The sequence below is a fragment of the Lontra canadensis genome, unplaced genomic scaffold (assembly GCF_010015895.1).
Source record: "Lontra canadensis isolate GAN:19392208 unplaced genomic scaffold, GSC_riverotter_1.0 scaffold8, whole genome shotgun sequence".
Taxonomy (NCBI): Eukaryota; Metazoa; Chordata; class Mammalia; order Carnivora; family Mustelidae; genus Lontra; species Lontra canadensis.
Genome location: NW_022631002.1, coordinates 26,825,285 through 26,839,501, shown reverse-complemented (window position 1 = coordinate 26,839,501; position 14,217 = coordinate 26,825,285). Strand labels below are relative to the sequence as shown.

The 14,217-nt window shown below is 42.0% G+C and overlaps 1 protein-coding gene across 5 annotated transcripts in view; it reads left to right on the top strand.

Moving 5' to 3' along the window:
* Nucleotides 1-14,217, top strand: part of NUP93 (nucleoporin 93) — a 108,364-nt gene that overhangs the window by 64,524 nt on the left and 29,623 nt on the right. For 4 of the 5 annotated variants that reach the window (XM_032854427.1, XM_032854428.1, XM_032854430.1 and 1 more), the window contains 2 exons: nt 5,393-5,455; nt 10,401-10,529. In XM_032854427.1, the coding sequence (XP_032710318.1) occupies nt 5,393-5,455; nt 10,401-10,529 (192 nt within the window). Of the gene's footprint in view, nt 1-2,606; nt 2,628-5,392; nt 5,456-10,400; nt 10,530-14,217 lie in introns of those variants that run through there. The other variant, XM_032854429.1, reaches the window with a different exon arrangement.

Below are 14,217 nucleotides of genomic sequence, written 5' to 3'. Positions count from 1 at the left end.
ATGCTCAGAGAAGTAGCTGGGAGAGGAGTAGCAAGGAGAGCAGCAGCAGGGAGAGGAGCAGCAGGGAGAGCGGCACCACCCAAGCTCTTGTGCTGATGGCCACACTCCGCATCTCAGCCGTAGCCGCCATAGCTCTGAACTCTACCTGTGAGCATCTGTGCTTTATCTTGTTTTATTTTATGCACCCGTTAATAAGATGTACTCTAAGGTATCAGAAAAGCTAAAGAGAGGTTAGTTGGGGGGTCTGGGAACACTCAAAAATTTTTTCTTATGTATTCATGGCGATTGCTTCTTTGCTTTATGTCTTTTTGGCTTATGAAAGGTTTCAAAGGAATGTTCTACTTTCAGATAGTGAGAGAAACCTTTGCACATTACAGGGCAGCCCACTTCTTCTGTTAAAGGTGGGACACATGGGGTGTGCCTGGGTGGCTCTGTTGGTTAAGCATCTGACTTTTGATCTCAGCTCTAGTCTTGGTCTCAGTGTCCTGTGTTCGAGCCCTGCATTGGGCTCCATGCTGGGAGAGGAGACTACTTTAAAAAAAAAAAAAAAAAAAGATGGAACACATGGCTGGAGATACTGCTTGGGCAGATATATGGTGTTTATTTGTTCCACAGCAACAAATAATAATATTATTTTGGGATGCCAAAGAATTGACATATAAAACAGTGATTTCTGCTTTTTGTCTGTGACCTGTAGTAAGAGGTATATTTTATACCATGACCCACTTCATACATACAGATACGTATACATAATTGGAAGAGAAGTTTCACAAAGTAGTATTTACCTATACCACATATCTCTGTTGCATGTCATTTCATTTAAAAAATGCTGATCGATTTCATGACCCAATTACAAGTTCTGACCCACATTTTGAAAACACCATTCTGGGTGGCTCAGGGGGTTGAGCCTCTGCCTTCGGCTCGGGTCATGGTCTCAGGGTCCTGGGATCGAGCCCCACTTCGGGCTCTCTGCTCTGCAGGGAGACTGCTTCCTCCTCTCTCTCTCTCTGCCTGCCTCTCTGCTTACTTGTGATCTCTCTTTGCCACATAAATAAATAAAATCTTAAAAAAAAAAAAAAACCATTCTAAAGGACTGCAAAGAACTCAGTATTTATTGTTTCATTCCTTCCCTAACTATATGAGGCTGGAGGAAGAAAGGAATAAATATGCAATCATAAAATATCTGTTTATTCTACCTTGATTTGCTGTGATAGAGACAGTATAGTAGAATGCAGAAAGGTAGAAAAGAGGTCAGAAAATTTAGATTCTACAAACTAAATGATGTTAATGTGCTCCTACAGCATTGTAGAGCTGATAAAAGCTCTAGAAACCATCTCGAATGGCCCTTTCAACATTTAAACCTGTATTAATTAAGGACATACTTTAATGTATGATCCAGTTAAGTAGCACTGGGAAACAGTTTAGTCCTGAGCTAAAAGCAAGGACTAGAAGCAGATGTGTGTATTGCACATCTAGCACAGAGCGATCCCTGTAACAGTGAAAGGGTTAGCCCTTACTAGTACTGGTCTAAGCGTTAGTGTTCTCTGAGCCTTCACGTTCATCATTTGTAAAGGGGAACTGATAATGAAGAAAACAAATTTAAAGTATTTTGCTTCCTTCCGGACTCTCTCTTTTTAGAGAGAAAAGGAAGTTTTTTTCCCTTATTTTCTTGATTGGGAAGTGTAGTGTTCCCTTATTATCTTGGAAACGTTGGGTCTCTTGAGTGTCGGAACTGTTTGAATTCTGCATCTTCCTTTTCCTGGTTGGGAAACTGGGGTCCATTTAGTTAAATGCTGAGATTCTGTTTCTCACCTGTAAAATAAGAGGGGGCAGGTGAGGGGAGAGTGGAGTGATCATGTCAGTTCTTTCATACTCTTAAGAGATTAGCAGTAACGTCTTTGAATTGCTTAGAGCAGTATCTGGCCCTTAATTGCTTCCTGAATGAGAGCTATTATATGTTCCAGAAAGCTTGAAACCAAAACCCATTCAAGGAACTGGTTAGAAGAGGATCTGTTTCCAGGACTCTGGCAGTGAGGATAAGTATACAGATGGGGAAGTCAGGAGTAGTTATCTTACTTAGCAGGCCTGCAGATGTTTATGGAATGTTCTTTATTGAGTGGGCCAGCAGTAGACGGGTTGGGTGGGAGACTATGAACAATTAAAAAGTGCTTGTTGGCAAGAAGAGGGGATGTTAGTGATGCGGTGCTCTGAGGGTCACAGTTAGACAGCTGGCATCTCCTAGTGAGAGGTGAGGTGTTGGGTCTTGTCTGTGACCAGGATCTTCATTGAGAAAGGTACCTCCCAGGTTCCCCTTCACTTCCTCAGTCCTACGGAAAACCCATTTTCCGATGAGCTATTAAAAATATATCTCTGGGATGTGGGGCATGAGAGACACCTCCCAGAAGCAGTGGGAAGGAAAGGAAACACATGGAAGAGGGAAGTCAAGGGAGAGATCCATGGGAAACTTGGGTGTCGCAGGTATTTTTCTGCCCAACTATTCAGTTCTTTAATTTGTTACTTTCCCTCGAGGTGTGTATTCTTTAAAAGAGAGTAACTGCCACTAGATGGCACCCAGACTCCGGCACTATTCTGGCTGTATACGTTCTGTTAAAGATTCTTTTCAAAAGGTAGGCCACTAATGTGGTTTTTTTTTTTTTTTAATAAAATGTGATATGTGGCCTATTTTAGAGAGGAATAAAGGGTGAAAAATTGAAATCCAGGGGCTCCTGGGTGGCTCAGTGGGTTAAAGCCTCTGCCTTCGGCTCCGGTCGTCATCCCAGGGTCCTGGGATTGAGCCCCTCATCGGGCTCTCTGCTCAGTCGGGAGCCTGCTTCCCCCCTCTCTCTGCCTACCTCTCTGCCTACTTGTGATCTCTGTCTGTCAGATAAATAAATACAATTAAAAAAAAATTGAAATCCAAACTCTGTATGTCTTATGGGCCCAGCTTGTGCTACCAAGAGAGCCCAATTGCTGAGGTACATAATGGCTCATGGTCTTTGTTCATAGGTAGATGCTGTCTAAAGACTGATTCTCATGCACAGGTGTTTGATATACTTATTAATGAGATTTTTGAAATGTGGGTTTATAATGAGGATTTTCAAGAAGAATCGTCTGCCCCTAAAGCAATATATTTTTTTCTCTCTTTCATCACTTTTCACTTCTTAGAAAATTTGGAATTGTGTTTCTTATGTTGCTTTTAAACAGATGTGTCTGGTTATTGCTTTGCATTTGTGTTTTAATTTTGTGTGTGTGTGTGTGTGTGTGTGTGTGCATGCATGTGTGTGCACTCTTGGTTACATGTAGCTATGGGTGCCTCAAAGGAATGGGATAGGCTGATCATTGGGAAGAGCAGAATAAGCCCAGAAAGGGCATGGGCCACTTGGCACAGCACCCCCCAACTAGAAAGAAAAAAATAAGACTAGGTCTTGTTGGGCTGTGGTTATCACCCCCCACCCTTACCCCAAAGGTGGCTTGCAGAGACAATCTACCTCCCATAGAAGCAGCCAGGAAAAGGTGCCACAAAACATAATCTGTGCCTACCATTTGTTTGGGAGCACCATTCAATGATAATTCCATAGTTTTGTTTGCACACCGTGATACTAAAACCTTTAGCTTTAGTCATTAAAGACGCCTTGTGAAAGTAAAATTACAATTAAGGGTTGTTGACTTGATTGATTTGCTGTGAAAGGGTATAAATGGGATCTTTTAAAATCCTCCCCATCTTTTGTCTGGCTCCCAAGAGATGGCCAGAAGCAAGGATGTGGTGACAAGCTGCCTCCTTCTGTGTGGACCACATGGGGTCCTAACTCTATGTGCTCTGGTTTATTGAGGCTATTGCATTAGTAGGTGAGTGACTAACGCCTCTCCCCACCCCACCCCACCACCAAATAACACTGTGGGTATTTGGGGCAGTCCTAATGTTGTGCCCTCAGAGCTGTCCGAGAGCTGCCTCAGGGACTGCCCCGGAGGAGCCTGTGAGGGAACCGTTTCCTTGGCTGCTGGCCATTGTCCTTGTTCAGTCCAGTGCACGCCAGGTTGGGGTGTGACAGCAGGTGTGGGAGAATCATGGGTCAGTACATAAGAAATCAGGGGACTCTATGAAGATTAATAGTTTATTTAAATTTATATTCCCAGTTGTAGTGCCCCCCCCATGTTTGTTTTGTGTTGTTTTAGAGAATCGGCAACTTCGTATCTGGGACTGCTTGAATAACATAATATTAAAATGTTGTAGTTGTTAATATATATTAGGTGATCAGAAATTAACTAACCATGATAGGAAGTTTTCAAAACTGTCAAATGATGATTTTTAAAATTTAGCGTGTCTTTAAAACTTTATCTGAATTCTCCTTTGTATTACATTCCCCTAGAGAGTTCATGTTCCTGGGCATTTCCCTCTTCGATGTCACCAACAGATCTAAACCTAATTGATTATTATTATTTTTTTTAAATAGGCTCCATGCTGGGCATGGGGCTTGAACTTATGATCCTGAGATCAACACCTGCGCTGAGATCAAGAGTCGGTTGCTTAACAGACTGAGCCACCCAGGCGCCCCTAAATCTGATTGATTCTAATAAGTGTATTGAACCTTGAGTCAAGTGCTTGATTGCATATCTCATTTAATATTCATTTTACATACAGGTGAACTAAAGTTGAGAGAGTTTGAGTGACTTGGTTAAATTCATGCCATCAGTAAACGGAGGCGCCATGATTTGGAACTAAGTCTGTCATTTTATTACTCTGTAGTTGCATTTTGTGGGCATTTATTCTGTGCATATCAAACCAGTCTTGGTCTTCTGTTCATCCCATCAGTATTAAACAAGCAGTGAGTGTCATCAGGCCTGAAATAGGGAGTGCACATGGCAAAACTCCCTCAGAAATGTGTGGTTGGTTGGTTGGTTTTGGGGAGTATCCCAGCCTTCGACCAATAAGTGGAAAATACCCAGACAAGTGGATGGTGCTGCTTCTGTAATGTTAGGAAGAAACTGAAGAATGAATTGAAAAAGCAACAGAGAAATATAAACTAAAGGTAGTTAGAAGAACTATGACTGTTGTGTGGTCAAAGCTGTGTCTATAATCTGGGCCATTCAGAAATACTGAAGGGCAGTCTTTGTTAGTTCATGTTTTATATGTTTATGGGAAGTGGGACTTGAGCTACTGCTTCATGGAGACTTTAGCCTCTAATAATCATCATGTGCTCTAAAAATGAAAGAAAAATTAGGAAACACCTGGAAAAAACATCTATTTTGATGTTTCTGGGTTAAGAAATTTCTGTCAGGGTGAAGGTGGGCAGGATAGCAGTTATCCTAATGGCTTTTTTTCCCCTCCAGTGCACTTTTGATTATTTGAAGGTTGATTTTAACCTACGTTGTGTCATATCTCCCCCTTTCCTAGGGCTTCCTGAAGAATGAGAAGGACAATGCCCTGCTGTCTGCCATTGAGGAGTCCCGGAAGAGGGTAAGAAAGGAACCCAAATGAGGATGGACACCATTGTGAGGGCAGCAGTGTTCTAGAAGCAGGAGCCTGTGTCTAGGCCCAGCTCTCCTACTTAGTTAATTCACCAGAGGGAGTTCTACAGGAACTGTTTTTGAGGAAGATAATCATGCTTGTAACTCTACTTGTATTTAGTGACTGAAATGCATCTGAAACAGAATTGCCAATTAATTATCAAATTAATCTTAAAATGGAAGGCCAGACAATTCTTTCGTTTCATCGTTTCAGTATATAAAACGGTATTTTGATTTCTGTTGAATCAGCAGTTCAGAAAAGCAATTATGATCATTGATAATTATCCTTAATTTTTCCTTTTTTCATACAATTTGACTTTCTCTGTTACCTTTTATATTAAAAATTTTCCCAAGCTCTTAAAAAAAAAAAATAAAAAATAAGAAGAAGGAAACCAGCTTGGCTCTCCAAAGGATGATAAAGAAGTCAGCCAGAGCAGCCATTATATGTGCAGCAATATTTTTACATCAGGCATTCCCTCAAGATACTCAAAGATTGTTTGTTAACATGCGTTATCTCATTTGTTTCTGACAAGAATTAGAAGATAAAACTTTTCCAAAAGATCCCATTACAGAGTAAGATTTTCTTTCTTTCTTTTTTTTTTTTTTAGGCCACTGGAGTCCTTTGGGGAGTGGGGGAGGAAGGTTAGCAGTCTTGTGAAGTTGGTTCTGAAAAATGCAGCTCTCCCCAGGAAGGAGGCTGGGGAGGGTTCACTCTAGTCTGTCTGCAGTGGCTATCTTTGTAGAAGTGAATAGGGGTGAAAGGGAAACCTCTGTCCCACTGTTTACTTTATAACTCTTATATCAAGTGAAATATATTTATGTATTACTTATGTAGTTTAAAATAATAAAATAAAAAACTGTTTGTCAGTGTGCCTTATTAAAATGTTCTGTGCCGGTAGGGGACTGTCTTAGGAAGGCTGATGTGAGAGAGATAGGGCAGCTGGGGGCTTGCCAACTCTAATTTATAAGAAGAGGTTCCAAAGGCATTAATTTAAATGATTGGTACATTTAATTATCAGAGTTAAAAAAAAATCCGTAAAATTTTATTAAGTACATTTTTGGCAATAGTATTTATTCCTAGAAATAGAGAAATTCACTTGATTCAGATTTGAAAAAAAAAATTTTTTTAAAGGCTTTTTTATTCACACTTTGAGTGAGTTACTCACCAACATCGATTCTCCTGCTGTAAAGGACCAGTGAAATTAAATTAGGATTGTCGAATGCCACTGAGCCTTATTAATCCATTTACCCTGCGGAATGTGTTTCTGGAATTGGCAGTCTCTGAACACTGTACCATACTGAGACTAAATGTGCAGCCAGCCAAAACATCTAAGTGACACACCACAGTGCAAAATGTGTGCATATGTGTTTGTGAGGGAGATTTTCCGGTGTTGGGAGCTGGCCTTGGGGGGAGACCTTTCACCTGTCTAGACACTAGGAGACTACCACTGAGCAAGAATTATTTTCAAACAAAAGGTGAGTGGCTTCCTGGTATTTTGGTGGTAATTTCATGTTTGAATAACTTGCCAATGTCCTGCTGAAATGCCAAGAAAACAAGCTACAAAACCACAAATGTGTCCTATCTTTTTCCATTTGGTGGTCCCAGCAAAAACAGAACAACATTATCAGAACATATGTAGAGTTTCTAAAAGCCAGCAACAGCTCAATAAGTGGGTGTGAAGTCAAAGCATATTTCCCTATTCCCTTTATGAAAATGGGGTTTGAGTGTTCCCCACCTGTTTTTAATTCAGTTGCCCAGTTCTCTTCCTGCCTTCCTTTCTTCACTGTATGCAGAGAGGTAGATGTCCACACATAACTTGAAAGAGTCCCATGTAATTTATAATTTCTCTACTGCTTCGTCATTTTCTGTGGTTTGTCTTTCCTTCTTTTAATTTTTACACATCCACATACCCTTCCAGGTTGTCCCTTTTTTCTTCCCTTGGATTCCTCTCCTTCTTGTCCCTGCTGTTCCCTACCTTTCATCTTGCCTCAGAACTTTGCTCCTCTTCATTGTCAATGAGTAGCTCTGTTGAATCTCATTCATTAGCTCTCCTAGTTGGCATTCTTCTTTGCACCTAATCTGGTGGTTCGGTTGTGGGTCTGAAGGGAATAGGCTGGAATAGGGCAGATGGGTGGCTGGCTGATCATCTCTGATTAGCGCACAAATTAGATGTTCATTAGCTCGAATGTAATTAAGATAAGCTAGGGGTTGTGTGGTCAAAGGAAGAGAATTTTAATGTTGGGCCATTTATTTTTATTTGAAGCTCCTTATCACACTAATGACGAATGGAACCACAGTGCTGTTCATTCAGGTTATGGGCTGTTTCTAAATGAGTAGCCTGGCACACTGCTCAGATACATCTGAGGATTTGAGCCCAGAAAGCTGCCAGTTTTCAGAGTACTTCCTGTGTTCTTGAAGCAACAGTTCTTGGCACATAGGTGGGCAGCCTGATGAACAGGTGTTGGTTAATTCCCACTCTTGGCAGTCTAACCCTTAAATGACACTGGAAGTCTGTGCCCACTGCCCTCATCAACAGCGTGTGTGGATAGTATACGGTTTCCTTCAGTCACTTTTACTGTTAGGCCATTCTTTACCAGCCAGAGGACTTACCTTAAGAAAAACTCGTGTGACACTCTGCCGTCCTGGGTCAGTACCACAGCTTAGGCTGTGCCTCCCCTCCTGTTGCACGCTCAGAAAGTGGTCTGCCAGCCTTCCCCCCACCTCCCTAGTTCTGCCCACCCTTGTCCTCGTGCCACATTGCCCTTCAATTTCCCAGCTGAAGAGGTTGTTGGTTTGACCACTAAATAGGAAGAGTTGAGAAGAAATTGTGGTTCACTTGTGCACCATTTCTGGATATCTTTAAGGGAAACCACCCCTTCTTCTATGCATGACACTGCCTTTCTGTTGTGGTTCTGTTCTATACTTCTCTCTATGCAAAATGCATACCTCTCATGTTGAAGTTCACTAGTGTAACACCAGAAAATGATTTTTCCCCCCGGGGTATTTTTTTCACCCCCGTCTAACTGACTGGAACACTCCATTCTGCCTGACTCCAGCGAGACGCAAACCAGGTAGAAGACTGTTTTTAAAGGTTGTGATTGTCATTTCTCCTTGTCTCTTCAAAATACATACTAGAGAAGGGATTCGTTGATAGATGGACCAAAATCAGACTTGCAGGGGACCCTAGCCTTCTTCCAATCATTTTTATGTGTTTGCTATCTGTCTTTTTCAGATTTTAATAAGTGAACTGTCCATACTCAAACCATCCCATTTGTAGGAAGAGTATATGTGATTTTTCTCACAGTTTCCCAGGGCTCATGTATATGGATGTTATCATTATAAATTATCTGCATTGCCAAAAATAAAGTAGGCATTACTAATACTCATTCCCCTGCCTAATTAGATGCCAGTCTGATTGTAAATGAAATGGCTTTTTGGAAAGTGGGCTGAAGCTGTTGGGAAACCTGGTCTGCCAGTTAAAGAGTAACAGGGTAAGAACAGTCATGAGTTAGCGTATCTGTAAGTTGCTTTCATTCAAGAAGGTTTTGCTTTGCCTTGTCTTCTTCCCTCCCTTCCTCCTCCTTTCTTTTCTTCCTCTTTTTCCTTTTCTTTCTGAGCACCTTTGTTTTAGCAGCAACCTGCAGTATTAGCATTAGACGGGCTCGAGGTTTGCCAGACTTTCCGTGATCACTTTGGGTAGAGTGGTAAGAGACCTAATCGTAGAAGGTGCCACTTCTCTACTGGTTTACTTCCGTCTATGAAAATATTACTGTCTCTTAAAAAATAAAGACATTGAGACTATCTTTTGTTTTTGTCTCTTCTTAGATGTTTACTAAAAACCACTGATTGTTATAATCCAAGAAAAAGTACTTCACTTTAAACTGTGATGTGCTATCACTTGTAAAATGTAGCCCAATTTCAGAGGTTTAAGGAGGTATTTATCTTAATGAGCGCATAAAAAGCACTAATCATTAGGGGAATGTAAATAAATAAAAACCATGAGAAATCAACTCACACCTATTAGGATGGCAACCGCCTCAAGAAAAACCGAGAAAAACTGGGGAGAAGCTAGAGAAGCTGGAGCCTTTGTGCGCTGTTGGTGGAAATGTAGAATGGCAACACTATTCACCCCATCAAAAAATTAGACACAGAATTACCACGTGATCCAGCAGTTCCACTTCTGAATATATACCCCGAAGAACTGAAAGCAGGAGTTTGGAGAGAAATTTGTACATCCATGTTCATAGCAACATTACTCAAACAACCAACAAGTGGAACCAACTCCAGGGTCCATGATAGATGGATGGATCAGTGAAATGTGGTACACACACAATGGAATGTTTTTCAGCCTTAAAAAGGGAGGAAATTCTGCATATGCTACAACACGGACGAACCTTGACGACATTATACTGCATGGAACAAGCCAATCCCAAAAGACAAACATTGTTTGATTGTACTTCTATGAAGTGCCTGCAAATAGTTGAAAACAGAGAGACAGAAAGTAGAGTGGTGGTTCCTGGGGCCTGGGGGAAGGAGAGGGTGGAGAGTCTGTGTTTACTAGGGACAGGATTCCAGTGTTAGAAGATGAAAAGAGCTGTGGAATTGTATGGTCATGGTAGCTGCCCGATAGTCTGAATGTACTAATAGCACTGAACCGTACACTCAAAAGTGGTTTAAGAAGTAAATCTTATAAGCGTTTTACCACTATTAAAACAATTTTTTTTAATGCGTTAGACTCTAAGAATCATTTTTAAAGTCGGTTGCTTTTGCTCTGCTTACAGAAAGATGATCATCGGAGGGGCTTTGAGTTTCTGTTGAACTTTGAAGGAAATAGTCACTTTGAAGTTATGTTGTTTTCCCGTTTGGGTCATCTGCCTCTGTTCCTCTCTGACAGACCTTTGGCATGGCTGAGGAGTACCATCGAGAGTCCATGCTGGTTGAGTGGGAGCAAGTAAAACAGCGAATTCTCCACACTCTGCTGGCATCAGGAGAAGATGCTCTGGACTTTACTCAAGAAAGTGAGGTAAGTTGAGTCCAAAAGATAAGCCACTACCAGTAAAAATGTGAGGTCAGGGAATGCTTAGCTATAAACGCGACTACTGGCAGTCTTGGCACAGATGATCACCATCTCCCCCTGAAGACACTTTCTTCCCCTGGCCCCCAGGATGCCCACATTTGCCAGGATTTCCTCCAGCCTGTCTGGCTGTTTCTGCTCAGCTTCCTTTGCCGAGTTTTCCTCGGGTTCCTTAACCTCGAGATGTTCGAGCATCCTGGGGCGCAATCCTTGACCTGTGCTTTCTCATTCCACCACTGCCCGGTTGATCTCATCTGGGTTTGTAGCTTTAAATGCCATTTCTGTGCTGAAGATTCAGATCTACCTTGCCGCCCTACACCCCAAACTCATTTGTCTAGTGTCCTTGGCTCTCCTTGGATGTGTCCTAGCCATCTCAGGCTCTCCATGTCTATAATTGTGTCATGATAGCAACTTCACGCCACCTCCCTCCCATGCCAGCCTGCCAGCCTTCTCTTTTCACGGAGTTTATCATCTTTATAAGGGGCAGTTCCAGTTTTTCACTTACTCGGATCAAAAACCTCAGACTCATTTTTGTCCTCTCCTTTCTCCACCTAGTCTGTCTCACATGTTGGCAAGTCCAATTAACCTGACTCTCAAAACATACCCAGACTCCACCCACTTCTTACATCTCCAGCATTAACACTCTGGTCTAATCTATCATCGCCTCTCTCAGCTTATTGAACTAGCCTCTAACTGCTGGTTTTACTTACTCTATGGCTGTCTAACAAATTACTCCAAACCGTAGTGGCTGCAAACAGGCATTTAGCTTAGCTGGGTATTTCTGGTTCAGGGTTTCTTAAGAGTGTGAGCTGAAGCTATACTCATTGCAAGATTCAGCTCCAGGAGGACCCACTCCTAAGCTTCCTCAGTGTGGCTCTTGGCAAGCCTCCGGTTTTCTCTGGCCCTTGGCTGGGATATCAGGTTCTTGTCACATGGGTCTCTCTGTTGTGTTGCTCACAACATAATAACTTGCTTCCCCCGGAGCAAGAATGGGGTATCTGAGGGAGAGCTAAAGTGCTCCCTAGATAGAAACCAGTCTTTCTGTGACTTAATCATGAAAGTACTATCTTAACCCCTCTGTTTGTTCAAAGTAAGTCACTAAATCCAGCCTATACTCCTGGGGAGAAGATTATACAAGAGCTTGAATCCGAGCAGGTGGCGATTGGCGGGGGATGGGGGCATCTTAGAGATGCTCAGCTGCGCTAGTCTCCCTCCTCTTGCCCTGTGCAGTCTCTTCTCAGCACAGCCAGAATGACCGTGTTAAAAACACAGGTTAGATCAGGTCACTCCTCTGCTTAGGATCCTCCAGTGACACCTACCTCCCTTGGAGTGAAAGCCAAAGTCTTCACCATGACCTCTCTGTCCCCATGTGACCTGGTGGTGTTTTCTCTCCGAGCTCACCTCATCCCACTCTTCCCATTGCTCTCTCTGCTCCAGCCATGCTCGCTCCTTAACAAATTCCTTGAATAGAGCTGGCAGGCTTGCTCTTCTCTCAGGTCCTCTGTGCTTCCTATTGGATTCTGCCGAGAATGTTCTCCCCGCAGATAGCTGTGTGGCTACCACCCTCACTTACTTCAAATATTTACCCAGTGCCTCACTGAGGCCTTCAAAGCCTTGAGATCTGAAATCTAACCTAGCCTCTCTCTCTTCCACACTTCCTGTAGCCCTTTTTCTTGCTGTATTTTTCTTTTCAGCATTTCCTTCCACGTACCATTGTGTATGTTTCATGTCTTTATACTGCTTAGTGCCTGTTTCTCATAGTAGAAGGTAAGCTCTATGAAGGTAAGGATTTTGTTTGTCTTATTTTTACTCATCCCTGCAGTGCCTAGATGAATGCCTGGAACAGATGCTCAGGCAGTACTTGCTGAACAAATCATTGGGCTCTGAAGTATTAGAGATATGTTGAAACTGACTTTAGCGTGGGTATGTTAAATGGGGTTTGTTTTAATTGCCAGTGTTTATTGATTGGTGGTAATGTTGAGGGTTTTCTCCTCTCTAAAATCTGATTTTTTTTTTAAGATTTTATTTATTTATTTGACAGAGACAGAGAGATCACAAGTAGGCAGAGCAGCAGGCAGAGAGAGAGGGGGAAGCAGACTCCCCACCAAGCAGAGAGCCTGATGCAGGGCTCGATCCCAGGACCCTGAGATCATGACCTGAGCTAAAGGCAGAGGCTTAACCCACTGAGCCACCCAGGTGTCCCTAAAATATGATTTTTAAAAAGGCATTATATTTATGTGATTCAAGAATTAAAGTACCCTGTCCCCCAAAAGCTGTTTCCCTCCCCGATTTGCCTCCCCCAGAGGTAATCACTATTATTATTTTCTTATGTGTATTTCCAGTGTTTCTTCATATGAACACAGATATATGAGACTGTGCATTCTTATCTTCCCCCCCTCCTTCTTATACAAAAGTTAGCTTTCTCTATGCTCTGTTCTGTGTCTTGCTTTTTTCACTTCATGTATCCTGGAGACCCTTACTGAGAGGGACTTTGAGGCTTCATCGTGGGATTGGCAGGAAAGAGCATCTTGCTTGATCTGTCATGTCTGCCTTTATACCAGGGGGAGCTGTGACTTGCCACACAGTTATGACTCTGGTTTTGAGGAGTAAACAGACCTGGGGTCAAATCCTTGCTTCACCACTCACTAGTTCTGAGACCTTGTTCAAGGGACTTAACCATGCAGACCTTCAGTATCTTTACTGGTGAAATGGGATTATTGGGAAGATTAGTGATAATGTAAACACCTGACCCATAATGGTCATCCCTTACTATTGTTATAAAAAGAAGCCATTTCAGATGATTTAGAGGTGCAGATTAAAAATTACAATGTTGTAAAAATTATAGTGTAAGACATTTCAAGTGATATTACCAATGTTTCCTGGTAAGCGTTTTTCCTGGAATTTGTTTCATGGCTAGCTACCATTCTTTTCTCACAAGAGCTAGGACAACTGAGGCTCAGAGAGACACGTAATAAATGGGTGAAACCCAGGACTATTGGCTTCTGTACCATCGTTCCATTGAAGTTGGATCAAATGTGGAAAGTTTGGCGTTGTCATGCTTACAGGGTAACTTCATACAACCCGTATCCACACATGTGCTCCTGATTTAAAAACCAGTTTTTTCTATTAAATTGGCCCCCAGATAAACACTAAAGACATTTGTCTTAGGAAATTACTCATTAAGGAAACGGTGGCACATTTCTTAGACTCCAAGACTAAGATCAGATCTTTGGGAAAGAAGAACTGTGTAAAACCCTTGGCCAGCCTAATGTTTCTTTCCCAATTTCTTGTGAGTCTGGACAGATAAGTAGAACAGCTCATGGTTTTATAAACTTCATTTTTTAAAATGGTGTTAATAGGTTGTGGTCTGTATTGGGATTTGGAAGTAATTATAAGCTGCTAATGAGATGTTCTTTTTTGATTGCTCTTCTCTTAAAAATAGATTAGTCTATTTAGTAGACTTTTTCTTCCTTGACCTCGAGTCCCCTTGGAAGAGAGTTATCAATACTTTGCTCTTCTCTGTTGTGACACCTAGCAGAATGGATAGCTTTGCTGTAAAAGCTGGCAAGGGATGCAGATGGTTCTCCTTTCAGGTCCTCTAGGGAAGTACCATTTTCTGGACCTATGCTGTTTGTTG